The sequence below is a fragment of the Lissotriton vulgaris genome, chromosome 1_1 (genome assembly GCF_964263255.1).
Source record: "Lissotriton vulgaris chromosome 1_1, aLisVul1.2, whole genome shotgun sequence".
Taxonomy (NCBI): domain Eukaryota; kingdom Metazoa; phylum Chordata; class Amphibia; order Caudata; family Salamandridae; genus Lissotriton; species Lissotriton vulgaris.
The window spans coordinates 1,569,703,839-1,569,724,964 of NC_141685.1; the positions used below are offsets into that span (position 1 = coordinate 1,569,703,839).

Sequence of the window (21,126 nt, forward strand, 5' to 3'; positions counted from 1 at the left end):
GGTTGAGTTTTCAGTTTGTGATCCAGTGATTGCCGCCGTGGCTATCAGAATACCCTGTCTTTCCGCCGCCAATTGTGTGAGCTGCGAGGCTTTCTTGGCTTTATCTCTCTTGCGGATCCGTTGCGACTGGCGCATTCGCGGCTGTTTGTACTGTTCGCTAGGTCCTTTGTTTCTGCGATCCGTTCCTGCTCTATAGCATTCAAACCATGTCCAAGCCTCATCTGGCGTCAGGAAAAACTGTGTGACACCATCCATGATTACCCTCAGCTTTGCAGGGAATAATAGCGAATACTGAATCCCTTCATCTCTAATCTCCTTTTTAATCGCCAAATAGGAGGCTCTCCGCCTCTGTATGTCTTGGGTATAGTCCGGGAAGATTGTGACAGTACAGTTCTCTACCTTGAAGGGCCCATTGGAGCGTGCATTCTGTATCAGCAGGACTCTGTCTTTATAATGAAGGACCCTGGCCACCACAGGACGTGGAGGGCGGCCCGGTAGGGGCGGCCTGGCTGGAACCCTGTGTGCCCTCTTCAGGGTGAAGAAAGAGGATAAACCCTACAGAGCCACCCGCGTCCTGAACCAATCCTCCAGGTATGTTACCATGTCCTTCCCTTCTATTTTCTCGGGCAGGCCCACTACCCATACATTGTTGCGCCGATTGCGACTTACGGAATCCTCTGCCCTTTTCTCCAGAGTTGCCAGGCGCTGCAGCGCATCCTCCAATTTATGTTCCACTGTTACCACCGCCGGCTTCAACTCCTGTATAGTCGATTCGGCCTCCTTGACCCTATCTGCCAACTTCGCGTGATCCACCCGTAATAGCCCAATCCTGTAGCCACTTGTGATATATCCTGATGCAGGGACACTTTCGTCGTCGCAATTGCTTCTAGGATTTTATCAAGGCGTTCAGTGAGCCTCTTCTCCAATGGGCCACCCTCTGCGTCCTCATTGCTGCATTTTGCACCATCCTGGTCCGCTGCTCCCTCTGTTTTGCCCTTAGTCTTCATTGTGACTGAGTAGTTGTATCACCCCTCCGCCACCAGGTGGGTCCTTGGTCAAATACTCTGTTGCCAGTGACTCTACAGGGCACCGTAGGAGGGAAGGGCTTCCCGCAATCTCACACGCGCCAGCCCTCTCCTCACAGGGACTCCATGCTCCGATATACGTGTCTACTGCTTAGTGCCCCCGTCGAGTGTCCCCCTTGTCATCCACACCAATAGTTCTCTGTATGCGAGCCACACCACCCTTTGCTTTTCAGGCTCACCGCTTTCACAACACCAGCCGGCAGCCTCGTTGCCACTGAACCTCCACCAGTCTTTCTTCAGTGATGGCCTCACTAGCCCGCCAGCACGGGGCTAATACCAATGCCAGGGCCCACTTGCTCCTTATTGCGCCATTAAATACAGCCCTACACGCTGTCTTTTCACTTTCCCGGGGGGGGGGGAGTTAAGACGGGGCAACAAGGATCCAGGCCCGCGACCCGCCGAGCCCTCACTCCCGGCTCCCAGCCTCACGGTCCCCCAGGTCCGCCTCCAGCTCCTCAGTGGGTGTCTTCTGGCCCGCGCCGGTGTTCTCTGCTCTGTGTGACGGCCTCCCAACGTTCGCAGGGCAATCGCCTGCGTTCCCGGCCGCGAAGCAGGCGGGAGTCACACGGACACACAGCCAGCTCCGCAGCATTCAACAGCCGCTCTCCTCTTACCCCCCGGATTTCTGGAGCCGCACTGCTCTGGAGCCTTTACCTTGCTCCCCTTGGGGAATTCCTTCAGTCGCTCGGTGGCTGGGCACCTCCTGGTCTCCCGGCAGCGTATGCCGCCCCCCACCGTCACTTCAGCGCGCTCCGGGCCCACCGCTCTCTCAGCTCTGTAGCGGGTATTCCTGGCGAGGCAGCCTGTCTTAGTCGCCGCATTCAATTAGCGCCCCAGCCATCAATCGCGGGTTCTTCACTGCTTCAACCGCCGATCCCATGGCCGATCCCACGGCGGCCGCCGGCTTCAGGCTCTCCGCAGGGTTACGAGCACTCGGCACACCCAGGTCTCTCCTTCTCGGCCTCAGCTGCCGAGTGCCGCCGCCATTTTGTCGTGTCTCTTCCAATAGTACCGACCACTTCCTTCGCCACTGCAGCACTTTGCAGCCCTCAGATGGCAGCGCACTCGGCCAGTGTGGTCTTTGGGTGTTCCGACATCCGCATCTTCGAAACGGCTACACCACAGGTCCGTTTTCAGGATTATTAGCGGGATCAGGCCAGGAGCTAGTCGCTCACGCCGCCTCCGCCATCGGCGCCCTAGCCACGCCCCCATTGAGTCTGAGCCATGATAAGTATATTGTCTAAGTACACTATCATGCGGACTCCCTGTGCCCAGAGATGGGCTATCACAGGCTTCATTACCTTGTTGAAACACCATAGTGCTGAGGAAATCCCGAAAGGAAGGGCCAAATATTCCAACCATCGGTTCCTCCATTGAAACTGTATGAAGCGCCGAGGAGGGGGATAAAAGGAATCGTTAGATAGGCGTCTTTTAGGTCCAGCCGGACCATCCAATCCCCCTTTTTTAATAGATCTGCCAACAGATGGATAGCCTCCATCTTGAAATGTTGGTAAATCATAACATGATTGAATTCTCTCAGGTTTAACACCAACCTGTGACCACCACCTTTCTTCTGCACCAGAAAGATGTTTCTGCAGAAACCTCGAACCCTGCTATCTCAATAAGCAATTTCGTGTTTCTGCAGCAACTCTTCTATTTCTGCATCTATAAAAACACATTCTTGTTGGAAAAAACTGAGCTGTCTCGGATACTTGTCCTGAAAAGGTGTCTGGTAAAACTCTAGGTGGAAACCCTGAATAGTCTGTAAAATCCCCGCATCCTGTGAAAACACCAATTGTGTAGGAAGAAGTGTGTAAGACCCCCCCAAAGGTGGGTGAGATAATTCTGTTACACTTACCTGTAGAGTTTTGAGCTTGAAATCCTGCTCTGTGGCCCACTCTGTTGAACCGACGTTTGTTGACCCCTTTGTCTTATGGGGTAAAAGGTTCCACCTCTTGTAGAGTCCCAGTCGCCTCTACCTCGTCCATAGCCTCCTATCGGAGGACCTTGGTATTATTGGCGCCCTGGCGAGCGTCCTCTGCCTCACCTGGCCCGGTTAAAAAGGCCACCCTGAAACACGCGTTTAATTCCTGGTTAGTTAATGCCTTGTCTAGTGGGGTAAAAGTACACGTTTAATTCCTGGTTAATTAATGCCTTGTCTAGTGAGGTAAAAGTAGCTACATATTTTGACACATCTTTCACAAATCTTTCACCAAAGAGGTAGCCCTCTGAAAGGTGTCCTGGATCGGCGGGGGCTAATTCTGTCAGATTCGAGCCCATCCTAATTAATAGCTATTTGCACCTCTCCGTAGAGATGGCACAGTTTGCGTTCCCTAGGAGACAAATCGCCCTCTGTGTCCAGTCCGCCAAAATGTCTGGATCTATGTGATTGGCTGATTCCATTGCTATCAGGGCCATCTCTAGGATCTTGGCCAGGTGTCCTGGCAGCACCGCCAGGCTCTATCAATACCCTTTTTAGGCTCCTTCAAGAACTTTTAAGAAAAGTCAAGAGGCTAGCATCGACATCTGGTGTTTATGCCACCTTGTCTGGGATTTCCAGTCGAGGGCACTCCGAGCGCAGTCTGTTGCGCACCTCCTTATCAAAACCTTTCCTAAGGTTGTCATGTAAATAATCCGTCACTTCAGGGGCCGGAACCCAATCGGATGACCGGGGGTGAACTATGTATGTGGATTAAAGGTGAAAGGGTATTAGGGTTTTGAGGAATTATATCGGGCACTAAAATGACTGCCTTTCTAGACTTCTTTTTAGGGGGGGGGGGCTATTTGACAGTAGTGGTTGTTCTCAGTAGTGTTGGTTTCTATATATATTTTTAGTTTGCACATTGCTTTTCCACTTCAGTGGTTGACGGTGTGGAGTTGCCATGGTCTACTGCATTTGCCTGTGGCAGATTGGCTAATGCGCCAGCATGGGGCCATGACCCTGACTTCGACATACTTTTATCTGCAGATATATACTTGGGTGTTTCAAGAGGGTATTGGAATCCGTGACGTTTCGCAAAGCTCTCCAGCTGTTTGAAAATAGGTTTTCAGCGCTGCTGCCAAGGCTTGCTGTACAAAAGGGGGTGGTGATGGACGGAGCATCTGAACCAATCAAACACTCACACCTAGTCAACAGATCTGGGTTTAATCCATCACCGTTCTTTAGCCCACTCTGCCTCCCCAGTTCAGACATGGCCATATGCAAATCAGTCTGACCCTGTGCCTCATGGGAACAGTCCAGCCCGAACTGCCAAGCCATGCCTTCCCTGGACCGGATTCAAAGGAGCGTGGCTGCAGTCTGACATCACGTGGTGCTACAGCGTCCGGTCTGGATGGCCAAGTGCTCAATGAGCTGCCTTCACTGGGGGACCCAGACTTCTCTATTTCAGGGTCCGACTGGATCATAGCGTCATGCGTGCTTGCGGCCATTTGCAATACACTCACTCCGTCGTTCCTAAGTCTCATTGCACTCTGAATGCCAGTTGAGCCAAAACCCATCTTTTGTTTAAAAATAAATTAGGAGCAGTCTGTTTTTCCGGGTGACGTTCTGGGCAACCACATTACATCTGTTCTTTTCCCTCTCTTGGGAATTTAAGTGCTCATTAAACCGTACATGAACATAAATGTTTAGTAACTGTTTTTCTCACTTTACTTTTTGTCCTAAAGGGTGTCTCACAGGGTAAACACATTCACGTACAAGTGTATGGGTTAGCACATTATGTGCCTCATTGTATGAGACAAGTACTTTGTGACTATATGGGGTATGTTGTATTGCCCAGGTTATTCAATGCCTGGAAGTGTTTATAAATTGATAAGCAATGTGGTAAATAGAATTATGCAACTTAAATCACTCATCTGTTAGAAGTAGATAATACACAATACATGTATAGATATATAGACCACACCTTGTGGTTAAAAAAAGTTTGTACATTTTACGTCAATTGTACTGTTTATATCCAATCAAGTAAATTACTTTTCTTTCTTTGGTAAAGGATATGTCCAAGGAATGAGTGACTTGCTTTCCCCTGTTTTGTATGTGATGGAAAATGAAGTAGATGCCTTTTGGTGCTTTGTGTCATACATGGACGAAATGGTAAGGACACTATTTTCCTACACTATTTCAAAGAACATTTTTGGGGCAGAATTGACGTTATATCCATTTTTTCTATGTTTGCTTTACAATATTACAATAATAACGACAATAAGAGGTGGATTTAGAGTTTGGTAAATGCAGGACATCTGACATTAGCAGCTGGTGTACTAGCTGGCCTATGTAGAGTGTATTGATATCTGTGTACCCTAAATAGTGCAGACCGGACATCCACTGTTTTTGGCCAATGGTCCGCATTTGCCAAATTCCAAATCAGACCCTCCAAACTTAGGAAAAATATGAGGTTATTGGCTTCCATTCTTGACAAGGCCAATGATGTAATTATTCAAAAAGTTAAGTACAAGGACCACCAAATTCAGTTGTTTAAAAATGACAATTTTTTGCTAAGATAAATGCATATTAGTTATCTAGCAAATAATGTTCTACAAATGTATAAGTAATGTTAGTGTCTATATAAGGACTGTCATCTCTAATATTTATTTTGTAAAGCAGTTGAGCAGGAAGGGAGAGAAAACATGTAATTATTAAATGAGATGCAGAAAATAAATTGGGGCACAAGTAGGGACGGTGTGACATGTTACGTCATCCAGTGGTTGTTTCAAATCACTGAGGGAAAACTGCCTCTGCTCCACAGTGTCCATTTATATCAGAGACCACTTTATGAATTGACTGTCATCATTTGAAAGTGTTATGAATTGAATAACTGCAAGTTCAACAAGACAAATGTTATTATCTGAAAAGGAAGAAAGGGTGTGTCACCGCTGCCTAGATTTGAGGCTATGATCTGTGGAAAGTAAAAGAAAGGGCTCACTCCTCCTTTTCCCTTCTAGCTAGGTCTTAATGGACTCAGTTCTATTAATATGGTTGGTACGTGGGGATTTAGTGTCCCTTGGTAAACGGTAGGGTTGTATTTTAGGGGTAGTGACTGGTTAACCAGGTCCTGCATGCAGGTGGCTTCAAGACCAAGAAGGTAGGATCACATTACATATCTTGTTTTATTATTTTATAGCCATCAGTATTAATGTCAATAACTTTATGGTTCTATGATGTCACTTTCCACAGAGCAGCTTAGTCCCAAGGATTACTGATTTAGAAGGTTGCACAGAGTAGGAGACACTGCTGCAGTACCCTCTTTGAACTTTCAACTGTAAGCAGGTGGACCGAGCCTGGTAGCTGAAACCCTACTGGGCAGAGTCAAATGCTAATCCTCCAATTACTTTTTCTTCACTCATATAGACCACACACACAGGAGAGGAAGCAAGGAGGAAAGCTGGGTTGAACTTGGAATACAGTTTACGTGCAAATATAAGGCAGACAAAACTGTGTACCTACAAGCAGATAATCCTAGAGCATAGCATAACACTAAACTTAAATTCTCCAGTAAATCAATGAAAGTTGTTAAGGATGGAGGCAGCCTAGAATTCAACTCTGTATGTTTAGTGTAGGAGAGAGGAGGACTCTTAATTTTTTATGCAGTGTTTGCTTTTTCTTAAACAGAAATTTAACATCTGTTTTCACTGCTAATGTTCCTAAGTATTCCTTAATGTATTAGATACTAAAGTGAATATCGCGCATTGGTAAATGGCCTATAGGAGCATTATTATATGCGGATGATGCGGTTCTTTTATCCCGCACGCAAATTGGCCTGCAAAAAAGTGTCACAAGTTTTGTAACCTACAGGTCTAGTTTAGATCTCAATGTTAATATAACAAAAACGTATGTTATGAAATGTAGTAAGCCAAATGTTTAGTGGCGAGATATTTTTATTAATAACAAGAGACTAGAGTTTGTTAACCATTTTGCATATCTAGGAATTGTTTTCGATAAAGGGGGGTCATGGGTGAATACCATTAGAGCGAGAAAATTGTAATTTGCCAAAGCCACAGGAGCCCTGACAGATTTCGCCAGGAAAGCGTCCCATTGCTGAATTGCTCTCAATTTACAAAGCCAGATGTATTTCAACTGCTGTGTATGGAGCTGGAATATGGGGATATGTACATGTTGAATCACTGCAGATGATAGAGAACACGTGTTTTAGATATCTTTTATCAACCTCAAACAGCACTGCTACGTACATTGTCCATGCCAAGCTGGGAATGTCATATCTGGCCGACCTAATTGAAATACAGGCGGTCCTTTTATGGCATAAGATATGGTCAAATACGGCTACAGGTCTTAATAGGGATGCGATTGACGATTATTTGAACTTACTGCGGGTATCATGCACTCCATGGCTTAATTAAGTTAAACACTTCGTGGCCGACCTGGGACATCCCAAATATTTCTTTAACTCTGTTAGCATCTCTATCATTCAAAGGCAAGAACTAAAGTCTGCCTGTTTGAATTTTTTAGAGAACATGAGATTCTCTCTTAATAATGATACATTGACCATCAGAGAGAATCAATTGCTCCTGATGCAACCAGGTATACAACCATATCTTTTAAACACAAAGGGGAGTTACGATAAAATGTTATTGTTGACACACGCCTAGCTAACGCTCACAATATGGTTACATTTCCAAATATGAATGATTGGGCACGCTCTCTAGATAGACCTCTGCCCATGTGTCCAACCTGTCAATAGATTTCGTAAATGCTCTAGTTGCAGAGCTTGTAGGTTTGGTCTAAATGTAACCCATTACTCTACTCCATTTTGTACACGTGAAGTACCTATCAGAGGTAATTTTAATTGTAAGACTGAATTTGCCGTGTACGTCTTGACATGCACCTGTGGCTTGAACTACGTTGGTAGTACGAAGCTACAGGTGCATGTCAGAATATTACAACACCTAAGGGCTATCCTACATAGTGACCCAGTTTATCCTGTGGCCCAACATTTTAAAAGCACACATAATAATGATGTGGCCAGTTTGAAATACTATGTGGTAGGTCCATTCCTAAGTTGAGGAGAGGGGGAAATCGAGAACGATCTTTAAGACAATTAGAAACTAAAATGATTATGGAATTTGATAGCAAGTGGCCTAATGGATTAAATAACACAGAAGAAATGCATAATTTCCTTTAGTACTGTTGGCTTTATTTTATTAATTTTCATAACAATTTTCATCATATTTATTCTCAGACCTTACTAATTAGATGATTGATTGTCTGAGAATGATAACTTAATATATAGGATCCCTAACATTAAGCAAAAAATATATTTTTGTCTGTAAACTGTTCTAAAAACTAAATCGTGTGAAAATATACAATATCGTGCCTTTTTGATGACAGTGTATTCATATCCGGTTATATTTATTATTTGGGTATTTATTTTCTTGTATATATTTATATCTATTTATAATACTTTTTTATACTATTCATACTGTTATGATGAATTTTAGAAGAAAGTTATTTGTATGATTTTAACTAATTTTATCTCAGGGATCTGGATATTATTATTGTTATAAATATTGATACGCTTCTTGAATCATGCAGTTTGCACTTTATAACATGCTTCCTCTTTACACATATATTGCATATACTTTGCACAGTTTTTTGCACTTTAAATTAGTTGCTGCTTTGCCATTTTTTTATCATCATCACCACATATAATTAAGGTGAATTATTGATTGTGTATTGTAAATTGTGAATATTCAGAGTGTAGAAGGAGAAATAATAATGTACCAAAGAAGGTGTTGTGGTTCCTTTAAAAAATGTATTTATACAGATAGAATTGAACTGTATTACAGACCTCCTTAGGAATTAAAACCAAAGGATTTGTAAATAGTAAATGAATATTCTACAAATACTCATGATTAATATTTGTTTTAATGACCAAGAAAAAGTGGAATACCAGGAGTTATTCAGAAAGAAAACACGAAACAAATAACAACAAAAAAACAATATGTATGTTTTCACTCTCTATGATCATGTGACCGATGATGTAATGAACATGGGTGTGTTTCACTAAAGCATATAAAAAAGTGACGAATTTTATTGACAATTGCAGTGTGAACAAGGGCTTCTAAGCCCGAAACGCGTAGCTGTTCCTGGTTGTGGTAAAATAAAATATCGAACCTGAGCCTGGTGGTCCGTCTCCTTCATCCCCAGCGTTTCTTTGTTGCTTACTGGAGGCTTTGTGGAGCTTTCTTCGTGTATGTATATGTATATATATATATATATATATATATATATGTATATGTATGTATATATGTATATGTATGTATATATGTATATGTATATGTATATATATATGTATATGTATATATATATATATATGTATATGTATGTATATATATATATATGTATGTATATATATATATATATATATGTGAATGTATGTATATATCCCCTTCCACGCAGGGCAAATTGACCCTCGGCGCGGGGTTGGGAGGGCGCGGCGCCGCAGGACTCATGATGAGTCCAGCTCGTTATTCTGTGCTCATGACGAGCTGGACTTGTCATGACTCCGCCCACTTCTTCAGAACGCCTGCACAGGTGGGGAATTCGCTGCGTGTTCGAGGGCCGCGGCAGTTATGATTAGCTCAGCTCGTCATGAGCACAGCTCAACTTTGCCTCATGACGAGCTGAGCATATCATAAGCATCGAACGGGTTAAATGTGTATGTATGTAGATGTGTAACTAGCTTTGCCAAAAATATATTTGGTAAGTAACATCAATATGCTTTTACAATGTTATGTTTAGATGTTATTTTTGGCTTGTTTCATGTGTTGCACTAAAAAAAAAAAAAATTCTTTCATGCTACAACTAGGTCATCTTTTCTGCAATAGTTAAATTCTTCATGTTTGACCTTTGTACATACCGGCATCAATGGATTACCATGACTAGATGGGATTATTAGTTAAGGAATCGATCACTTATCAGTTTTCTGCAATTATAAGTTGCATATAAATATTAAATTAAATCATAGACCTATATTGAAATATTTACTGTGCTATTTATTTCATTATTTTATATTACTATGTGATGTCTGATTATTGTTGGTGGATTGTATTGAAAATGTTCTAAGTTGATCCAGACAAAGCTTATTTGGTAATGATTTTGAAATATATTTATGTGTGAGTATATGAATTGTGTTCTGAGCCAGGCTCTATAGTTGAAACATGTTGACCTTTCTTCTGCCGATATTGGGAAATAAAGATAACTACGGAACCTCTATATGAGTCCAATGGTGTAAGCTTTGTAGTTTGTATCTTTAGAAAAAAAGAAATCTAGGAGTTTTCTTTTTTTGTCCTCATCTCTCCATAGACTCAGTTGTTTTAACAAGCCGCTTAATGATAACTATGCTCTCTCCGGCGTACTACTTCCGTCTAGCCATCCACAACCTTCCTCTTTATCCCGAGGACTGGGCGTAATCATTGGACTTACATTCCGCCCTCTCCAGACCGTAACCATTTATCATATGCAGGCCTCGTCCCCACCATGTCAGGGTGGACCAGATATATGTTGATGATTCTTCATATTCTAAACTCGCCATACGCATAGCGGATTTAGTCCAACTGTCTCTGGTTGGGGGGGGGGTCAGAATCCTTCCATTTCATGCAGATCTCCCTTCTGGCCAAAACCACCAGATTAAGAAGCAAAGCCATCTGGGGCTGTAGAGAGGTTATATATTCCTGCTTATTCAAGCCAAAAATGACCAGAGGCAGATCCACCACTATATGCATTTGAAAAATATCAGTCTAGGATTCTCCCACCTCTTTCCAGTATCTGCCCAGTTCTGCACACTCAAAAAAAAAAGGGGAAATATCATCCACCTTGTTGATGTGGCACCTCGGGCATGCTGGTATTGAGGTAGAATGGGCTGCGAATTTAGCGATCTTCGCCGGGGTATAATATAACCTGTTTAGAACCTAGAAATGTTTTTTCTTTAGTGTAGCAGGCTTAATGTATTTGTACATTAATTTTACAGAGAGGTCAAACAAGTTTTCAGAATCTTGAAGAAGTGGAGTACCATTCCAAGCAGCTACCTGCGGGGGAACTTCATGATCTACCGCATCCAAAAGGCTATTATTGTCAGGAATACGCTCCACAGGATCCGGTTGTTGCTCATAGGGGTCCACCTCCAAATGTTACCAACTCCCTGACCTTAGAATACAAGGAGTTCGAACCATTAGGCGAGGGATAAAAAAGGTAAGGGGAAGGAACTGCTGGGACAAAAGGCTCTGAAATGACATAAACATAAAGACACTGTTATGCCATGCATATAATGAAACAACTACTCTCATATATTCTCGCTTTGAAGAAGTATGTTTGAAGGATCCTAAACACACCTCTAACAGTAGAACCGGCACTCAAACAGCAGTTCAGGAATTATAGCAAAAAATACACAAGCCCAGTTCTCCACTCCTGAGATAAGAAAAACTCAGTTTTCAATTAAGGTTGAGGCTTTCTAGCATTCCACAGAAAAATAGAGATTGGCAAGAGCACAGTTCATCTCTATAAACATCCTGCTTCAAAGATTTGGTTCCTGGAATATTGTCTCATCATATTCCTGCAAATCCAAAGTAATTAGAATTCCAATACATGTAATCCTGTTTACACACGGTAGAACGTAGTGGCCACCACAGTCCTCCGCTGTACAATAATAAAATGAATACCCAATGAAACACGGCAGCAAGTGGTCACACATTGCTCAGCTAAGCTCATAGAAAGAAAACTTCCATGAACTGCAACGCGTGGCAACTGTACACACAGCGTTCCGCTATTAATGTAATAAAGAATACAATGTCACAGCAGCATGTAGCTCACACCACAATGCTCCGCAACTAGTCCACAAGGCCAAAGGTGTTCTAAACGGTAACGCGTGGTCAGCCGACACACAGCGTTCCGTTTAATGAAGAGGGCGCATCCGCGCAGATACTCACTAACCTCGGAGTATGTACAGCACAAGATACAGGATTGTTTGATCAGCCCCTGGAGTATCAGAGAAACGAAAGACCAGCTCACCGAGACGTCGGCACTGGGAAACCAGAAACAAACAGAATAACGCGCATTCGCTGTAGCGCGTGAAGTCAAAAAGTACCTCCCACTACAAGGGGTTCATGGGAGTTGTAGTCTTTAGGCGTTAGGTAGGCGCCAATGAAACACAAATCCTGACAATTATACAAAAATGATACCTCTTTTTTTCCTCAACGAAACTCTCTGAAATAGCTGCTCTAGCTCCCAATTGCCCTCCACCTCTCCTCTCTCTGCCTCAAACCAAGATCTTAACTGAAAATACTTAAATCGGGAAAATGTGGACCCAATCTTGTCTAAAAGAACTTCCCAAGGGAGAACCCCATCAGAGTCTACCAGCTCCGACCACCTCTCTAACCCTGCTCTTCTTATCGGAATTGCCAGAGTCTCCCAGACAGGACGGGGTACCCGGTGAATCCCAGATTTGTGCAAATAGGGAAAAGTAGCCTATACCCCAGATACGTCTTAGTTTATACCATATCTGAAGTGCCGCTTTTAGCACCTTAAGGCGTACCTTCTTGAAAAATCTTGGTGTCCCGAACTTATATAAAAACCCCGCCTGCCCACTACTGCCTTCCGCTAGCACTAGTTCTCCTAGTAATCTACCCCATGAGGTATCTGCCGGTATAGATAAAAGCATCCTAATCCCTTTGAATTGAGTTTTTTCCAAGATAACCTGGCACTTTTTTGCCCCAAATGAAACTGCCTATCTTTCCTTGAATTTTATTGATGCTATCTTGCGGAAAAATGAGAGGGAGCGCACAAAAAAAAAAGTCAGTTTAGGCAACACTGACATTTTTACTAAGTTGACCCTCCCGTAGATTGACAGAGGGAGATTTTTCCACTTAGCGAAAAGAAAGTCCATATCCTTTTCAAACTTTTTTAGATTAATCAAGGTAATCTTATTTAGATCTTTTACTATTTTTACCCCTAAGTATCTAAACTCCTTGGTTTCGGGGCCGTAGCTATTCCTCAGATTCCAACACATGATCTCGGTCTTATATGAGTTTGCCATGTAACCAGAGATCTTGCCAAACTCTAGCAGTAGATTTTCTAGATGAGGGATAGAGATATCAGGATCTATGGTGTAGATTATGAAGTCATCTGCGTATAAAGCAATTTTACATTCATAATTTCCTGATTTAATGGGTCTTATTGTATTGTTATGCCTGATGGCCTGCGCCAAGGGCTCAATGTATATATTAAATAACATAGAGGACAGGGGACACCCCTGTCTAGTCCCTCTCCTTATTTTAAAGCTCGGGGTCAAAAAACCATTTATTAAGATTTTCGCCGAAGCTCCATTATAACAGTTTTTTAAGGTCTGGATGAAAATTTGACCCATGACTATACCTTCTAACACCTCCCATAAATATTTCCAACAGACCTGGTCTAATGCCTTAGCGGCATCTAATTCCACCACCACCAAGGGATCCCCTCTTTTGTCTGCTAGGTCGATATTACCTATTAGCAGCTGGATTTGCTCCTGAATAATTCTCCTGGGCATAAAGCCCTTTTGATCACAATTGATCAGGCTAGATGTTAATTTGCCCAATCTCCCTACCAATATGCTCATTAAGATCTTACAATGCGCATTCAGCAGGGTGATTGGGCGATAGGAGTCTGGCAATAGGGGATCCTTTCCTGGCTTTAGTAGCAACACTATTGTGGCCTCTTTCCAGGAGGTGGGTACCTTCCTTGTTAAACTGTATACTTTGTTGAATAACGTATGGAGTATAGGTAAAAGTTCTTCCACCAGTTCCTTATAAATTTCACTGCATCTAGACCTGCTGCTTTCTTAGTTTTTGCCCTCTTTATATGTTCCTTAATCTCCTCCATGGAGATAGGTGAATCCAAAAAAAAACTTAGCTGTTTCCGTAAGAGTTGGCAGAGTTTTACCCTCCAACCATGATCTTATTGCCACATTTGAGGGATTAATATCTTCCTTATACAGATTTGCAAAGCGAGACAGGAGACAATTTTGAATACTTACGGGCTCACTAGATTTAGTTCCTATGCTATCAATCTGCAATTCATTTATATTATTCTTGGCCCTATCAATCCTTGCCTTCCATGGCAATAGGGCACCTGCTCTCTCCCCATATTCAAAGATTTCCATGTTTCGAGCCCTCCACTGTGTTTTACACTTCTGATCTAGATAGGACCGCAGGTCTCTTCTTGCTTCCTCAAGTTCCCTCTCATGGTTCTGCATGCCTCTTGCATGATCTTGGGAAGTATGCCCTCTTTTCTCTTCCAGAGAAGAAATTCTTCACTCCAAAACCTACAATTCCAGAGAGTCATGCTTATTTTTTGCACTTATCAAACTACGTAGAAACCCCCTCAAATTAGTTTTATAAGTGTCCCAAAAAACCTCTTCCGAGGCAGACCCTAGATTATTAAAAATAAAAACCTCTAAAGTAGTATCTTTAGTTGCCTGGATTAATCCAGGGTCCATAAGTGCTGACCTATTTAAAGTTTATCTGATCTGTTGCAAACTCGTCTTTGTAGAAAATAAAAATACTAATGGTGCATGGTCCGATAAATGACTTGGATAAATAGACATATTGACTATGTTCTCTACATTTTCTTTGTTTACTAAGACATAGTCAATTCTGGAAGCATGATGGTTCTTCTTACAAAAAAAAGTAAATCCACCCCTGTCCTCCCATCTTAGCTCTCCATAGGTCGACTAATTTAATATTTATCAATACATGTTTTGTGACTCTTCGGGCTCTCGGTGTACCTATAGCCCGACTAGTATTAGATCTATCTTTTACAGGGTTGAGCAGGATATTAAAATCTCCCCCTATAATGAATGGTTGATCTCCCTTGATTAGCTTATCTTGGAGTTTTACTAGACAGGAAGGGTCATCTGTATTAGGACCATAATACGAAACACATGTCAATTTCTCCCCCTCAAAATCTAACAGTGCAATAATCCATCTGCCTGTTTGGTCAGTCTGGATTGACCTTATTATACAAGTACAACACTTTTTTTACCAGGATAGCAACTCCACGGGTACTCGATATCTCTCCTGCAGCAAGATTACTTGCGCAGGTGAAAGTTCTAAATACTTTAGTATTAATCTTAGCCTTCTCTGACATCTCAGGCCATTCAAATTCCATGACATAAAATGGATATTTCGGCCCCCCTTCATTTTGACCTAAACTTTATATGATTTATACAAGGCTTATCTATAAGATAAGGGTGCTCTTTACCCAACCTACTATCTCGAAGATCGTTGCATGAGGACAATTTTTTATCTTTTTTACTGCCACACAGTGCCCCCGTCCCCAAACCCGCCCTCCAACGTCCCCCCCCCCCGTAACCCCCTGCATCCCATCACCCTGAGGAACCCTCCCTTCCGTTAGGTTGATACCTATTTGGACCTCGCCTCGCAGTTGGCTCTGATTTATAAAAGGAAAAAACAATTAATTTCTTACTGGATCAATAGAAATGTTCATGTTAATTGATCTCCCTGACATCCCCCCTTGTTTTTCATCCTGGATATGGGCTATAAGTGTATCTGCCTCCTTAGTTGTTCGAATCATATGCATATGATTATTCCACATGTGGAGAAGTGTGGCTCAATGGTTAGAGCGGCAGACCCCGATGCAGAGGTCTAGCCCGGGAGCAGGGTTCAATACCCTCCTCGGCGGGTCTTGGGCTCAATTTCCACGGACCTGATAATTCTCGCTCGGTGCCTATTCTAATCCTGGGTTCCACTCTGCAACTCTGGGCAATAGCTTGCTTAATCTCCACAACGGCCGCAACAACGCTAGGATGCCTGGCTTCACCTTGGGGGTGGGCACTTCATAGGGAAAAGCCAGGAAGGGTTCCACAGCGGTATGCGTACAAGCGCCTGAGATACCCCTTCGGGGGTCGATTCGGTGCGCTATACAAATACTACTACATTTACATGACGCGCAGTGTGGCTGGGAACCTTAATTGGGCTTTTGCCCCTAAGCAATTTAATTCTGTAAGTCTCTTCCCCAGCTCCCATTGCCTTTCTGCCGTTATGTGCGAAATATCGGACCTGATAGAAAAGGAGAATGCCGGTAACTCAGAGAAGGGAGATGGTATAATGCCTGCTTTTAACGCTGCTGTTAGGATCTGTTCTTTCACCGAATAGGAGAGAAAGTTCACCAAGATTTTCCGTGGCTTCTGTCTTCCAGGGTTCCTTTTAAACTGATCTCTATGTATCCACTGGATTTCGCTTTTCAAGTCCAAGTTGGTGATAGCTTTAGGTAATGTTTTTTCCAAAAGCTAAATTACGAAGCCCTTTATATCTTCTCCCTCAATCGCTTCAGGTACATTAAAATATGCTAGGTTATTCTTGCGTGAATGATTCTCGAGCCTTTCCAGGTCATCTTTAAGTTCTTTATTCTGTATAGCCAACTTCTCCAGCTGGAAAGAAATAGACTCCATTGCGCTCTTCATCTTGGAAATCTCTACCTCGATTACCTCAGTTCTCGCTGTGATCTCCTCTAGTTGCTCAGCTAAAATTTTGCATGAAGATTTATTAGCAGCCTGATTTGCTTCAGAAACTAAAAACCTATTTGCCAATTCAGCCTGGTTTGCCTCTGAGACTGTAAATCTGTTTGCTATATCACCTTTCAGGGCAAGAAGGATATCTACCAGAGAATGGGGCTGTTGATCTTCACCACTTTCACTTTCGCAGATCTGTGCGTTTCCCAACTTGTCCCCGCTTCCTTTAGTTTCAAAGACGTTATCTACAACCTGGGTTAATACTTGGTCAGTGCCGGAGTCTGCTATGACTTTTTCTGCCGATTTTTCTACTTCTAACACTGAATATCTGTTAGATAAAACAACAGTTGGATGACCCCCTAATGTGTGGCTTGGAGGAACATGGCGGCCGCCGAGTAAACGGCTGCGGACGCTCGGGCAGGAGGCTCCTTTCATGCTGGGTCAATGGGGCTCTAAATACGTTCTACATCCCTCGTTGTAATGACTGTCTCAGAGCAAGTTTAATAATCTGTTAAAGTGAAGACGCATTACCTTTTTAGCGCCTGCCTTCGTTTCCGCCGTTCCCTTCTGGGTTTTGTATGATCCTGTATTCCCCGCTCTGCTCCGCCCGCCTCTCTATTCCACCTTCAGCACGGTCGGCGGTGGTTGCCTGGCATGCGGGAGAGGTCTGTTGCAGATTCGGGATCAGAGGTGGGTCCGGGGGTCAACGATTTGGTTTTTTGTCCGGGGTCTCCCCCGGGGGTCCTCCTTGCGTGCTGCAGTCGGGCTGGCGCTGGAAGGCTGCCGCTAGCAAGTGGAGACGGAGTGGACCCCTTTCTTTGCTGCTGAGCAGCAGAAGTACGGCCAGAACTGGGAGAGCCTTGCCTTGGGAACAGGTAGGAGGGGAAGCAAGGAGATGGAGGGAGTGGAGAGAGTCAGAGGCAACGAGAGAGAATGGCCAAATTAATGAAAACCTCCCTATATTTACATGTTCAGTGCGAGGGGTCTCTTTGGAGGCTGTATCAAAGGCAATATTAAAGCAGGAGGCGGTTGAAGGTAGTATTCGTTCAAAGATCTGTGAGGACTGTATGGAGGAGGACATTAGAGTGCAAGAGGGAAAGTCCCCCCCCTCCACCCCAATTAAACAGGTATTCATTGAGAGCAAGGGCAGCACATTTTTCAGCTAATAAATTGATTATTCAATCTTCCCTACCACAACGTAAATCACCACCAGTCGAGGAAGTAAAACTGACTGCGAAGCAACGTAAACAGGAAAGGGACGGGTTAGAAACCACTCCACTAAAATTTAAGACTCGAAGAGGGAAGGGAAAAGAGTGTTTAAAAAACCCCACTTACTCCAAACCCAAAATTACTCCTTCCCTGAAAACTTTTTATCAAGTGATGTCGCTGTCAACTGCTAAATTAGCGTCCCCGCCGCCTCCGCATTTGCCCTTAGTGACAGAAAGAGCTTTGGAAAATAAACCTATGCCTAAATCTCCACAAATGATGCCGCAGGGAGCCTCTTTAAAGCCTAAGACCACATCCAAAACCGTAGGAGTTAAGTGTTCAAAGACCAAACAAGATAAGCAATCAAACTCTCAGGGGGTTATTGGGCTAAATGTGGCAGAAAAGACAGAAGCTAAGGAAGCTCTGGACTGTGTCTTGGAAACAAACTTTCACTGTTGGACTCGTGATAAATGTATTTATTTATTTATTTTGAAAGTTTTATATAGCGCGAACCAGATCTTTGCAGATATCAGAGCGCTTTACAGTGCATACAAAACAGGCCATTAGATATGGCGAAATTGTAGGTAATAAGTGGGGTGGGGAAGGCATAGGCGGGAGCATAGTAAAACAGTTACATCAATAATTTTACTTCTTTCTTAAAGAGTGTGATGGATGATATGAGCCTGGTTTCAGGAGGGAGTGAGTTCCAGATCCTGGGTGCCATTCCTGAGAAGGAGCGTTTATAAGTTTTTTCCTTCCGGAATCTTCGCGGTTTTAGCAGAAGATTGTTTGTGCCTCTAGTGTTTCTAGTGCCGCCAGAGATTGTCAGCTTCTGGGTGAGGTATCCGGGTGAGCTCAGGTGTACAGCCTTGTGTGTCATGCAGGCGATTTTCAGATGTATTCTGGCTTCAAAAGGCAGCCAGTTCAGGGATTTCAAGTCAAGGGAGATATGCAAGTGTTTTTTTGACCCAGTGATGAGTCTCGCTGCAGCGTTTAGAGAAGCTCTTAGGGGTGCAGTAGAAGTTAGAGGGAGACCGCAGAGAGCGATGCTGCCGTATTCTATTCGGGGAATGACTAGTGCTTGTACTGCAGTTTGGAAGTCTTTGGCAGGGAGGAAGGGTTTAAGTCTCCTCAGGGTATTTATTTGGTAGTTCGCTCCCTTAGTTGCCATGCCGATATGTTGCTGCATGTTGAGATTGGTGTCGAGTGTTATGCCTAAAGATTTTGCTGAGTCCACGATGGTGGGCTGGACATTGAGTGCAGTTAGGTGTTAAAGCCAAAGTTAAGTGGAAGAGATCTTCGCGGGAGGTGAGATCAGAAGGAACTCTGTTTTCAGAGCATTGAGTTTGAGATGATTATCGGCAAGCCAAGATTGGGTGCTTCTGATCGTTGAGTTCAGGAGTACAGTGTCTTTGGGGGATTGTAATTTGAGATATAGTTGGGTGTCATCGGCGTACATGTGAAAGAGTACATTGGATGCTTGTAACAAGGTGGTGAGAGGTTCCATAACTAGGTTGAACAAAGTTGGGGATAGGGAGGATCCTTGGGGGACGCCTAACGATACCAGTATTGGCGCGGACATCAGGTTGTTGCTCTTGAATTTCTGTGACCTGTTGTGAAGGAAGGAAGTGAACCACTTGAGAACAGTCCCAGATAGACCCATTCTTGTGTTTAAAAGTTCGAGTAAATTCTCATGTTTGACGGTGTCGAATGCTGAAGAGAGATCAAGAAGGATGAGGAAGCAGGTATCATTTTGATCTAGAATTTGAAGGGCGTCGTCTATTATGTGAGTCATAGCACTTTCTGTGCTGTGTCCTGCTCGGAAGCCTGATTGATGAGGGTTGAGGAGATCAAACTGATCAATGTGTTTGGTCAATTGTAGTTGTGCGCATTTTTCCAGGAGTTTGGCGAGAGTGGGAATATTGGTAATGGGACGGTAATTGTTTAGATCAGATGGGTCGGCTGTAGGTTTCTTTAGTAAAGGTGTAACTTGTCCAACTTTGAGGGAGTCAGGGATGATTCCTTGTTGAAGTGAGCTGTTGATAATTTTAGTCCAGAGTGGAAGGAGCAAAGGGGTGAAGTCTTTGACAGCGTTAGCAGGGAGGGGGTCCGTGAGGTGATTGGAAGGTTTCAAGGTGCTGAGCAGTTTGCCAATTTCCTCTTCAGAGTAGGTGTCAAAGGATGACCATGTAACATTGTTTTTTGGATCATTGGGTGCTATGCAGTGGGGTTTGGAGTAAAGGCTTGCGTCAATGAGGAGATCACTCTTTATGTTGTCAGTTTTTTGGATAAAAAAAGCAGCGAAGTCTTCACAGGAAGGTGTTTCGCGCCTAGTGCTGAGAGGTTGGGGTTGTTCCTTGGATTGAGTTCTGATTAGCTCAAACAGTTTTCTCGGGCGTTTTTTTGCTTGATCGAGCTGGAGGCTGAAGAAGTCTGATTTTGAGCGCTTTATTTTCCTGAAGTAGGCGTTTCTCTTTTCCTTCAGGGTTTTTAGGTGCAGTGCAGAGGGAGCTGATCTCCAGGTGCGCTCTGCCATTCGCATGGCTCGTCTATCCTCATTGAGACTCCCGTCGTACCATGGATTGGAGATTTTAGCAGAGGCTCTTTTTAGCTGCAAGGGTGCAATCTCATTAATTATTGAAGTCATGGCGTTGAGATAGTGGTCCGTCAAGGATTGGACATCCGTGGCGCCGGTAGGAGGGCGTAGGAGGTCGCAGCTGCTAGGGGGTAAGGAGTTTGGGTTGAGTTTTTTCAGGTCTCATTTCCATACTTTAGGCTTGGAGGAATGCACCGTGTTAAATTTGACCTTTTCATTGATGAAGAAAGTGACAATATGATGATCTGATCAGTCACAGGGTTGGATAGACTCAAGTTGGATAGCGTCCTCTTTTGAGATGATAAGGTCGAGGATAGAGCCTTTCTCGTGGGTCGGGTTGTTGCATAATTGTTTGAGGTCAAGGGCGTTGAGGGAATTTTTAGGACTATTTCATACCGCATCATTGTGATCGTTCCAGTTGAGGTTGAAGTCACCAAGGTATATTTGGGTGAGCTGTCGTCCGGAATTGGTTGAGATCATATCCATGATTTGTTGGGCGAAGGTGAGGTTGTCCCTGGGTGGGTGGTAGATGCCGTGAAGAGAGCATATTGGTTTGCCCTCACTGATAATATCGAGGCAGATGTATTCACAGGAGGTTGGGGAGGGTAGGGAAGGTGCGGTGACTTTCAGAACAGAAAGGTTGTTCCTGTATATGCATGCGATTCCACCACCTATCTTGCCAGACCTGTCAAGTCTGATGATGTGGTAGTTGGGGGGAACC

General features: G+C 43.6%; 1 protein-coding gene across 4 annotated transcripts in view; it reads left to right on the forward strand.

Moving 5' to 3' along the window:
- The window catches only part of TBC1D15 (TBC1 domain family member 15), a 608,606-nt gene that overhangs the window by 449,958 nt on the left and 137,522 nt on the right, over window positions 1-21,126 (forward strand). For all 4 annotated transcript variants that reach the window (XM_086918096.1, XM_086918103.1, XM_086918101.1 and 1 more), the window contains one exon: window positions 5,078-5,178. In XM_086918096.1, the coding sequence (XP_086774222.1) occupies window positions 5,078-5,178 (101 nt within the window). The remainder of the gene's footprint in view (window positions 1-5,077; window positions 5,179-21,126) is intronic.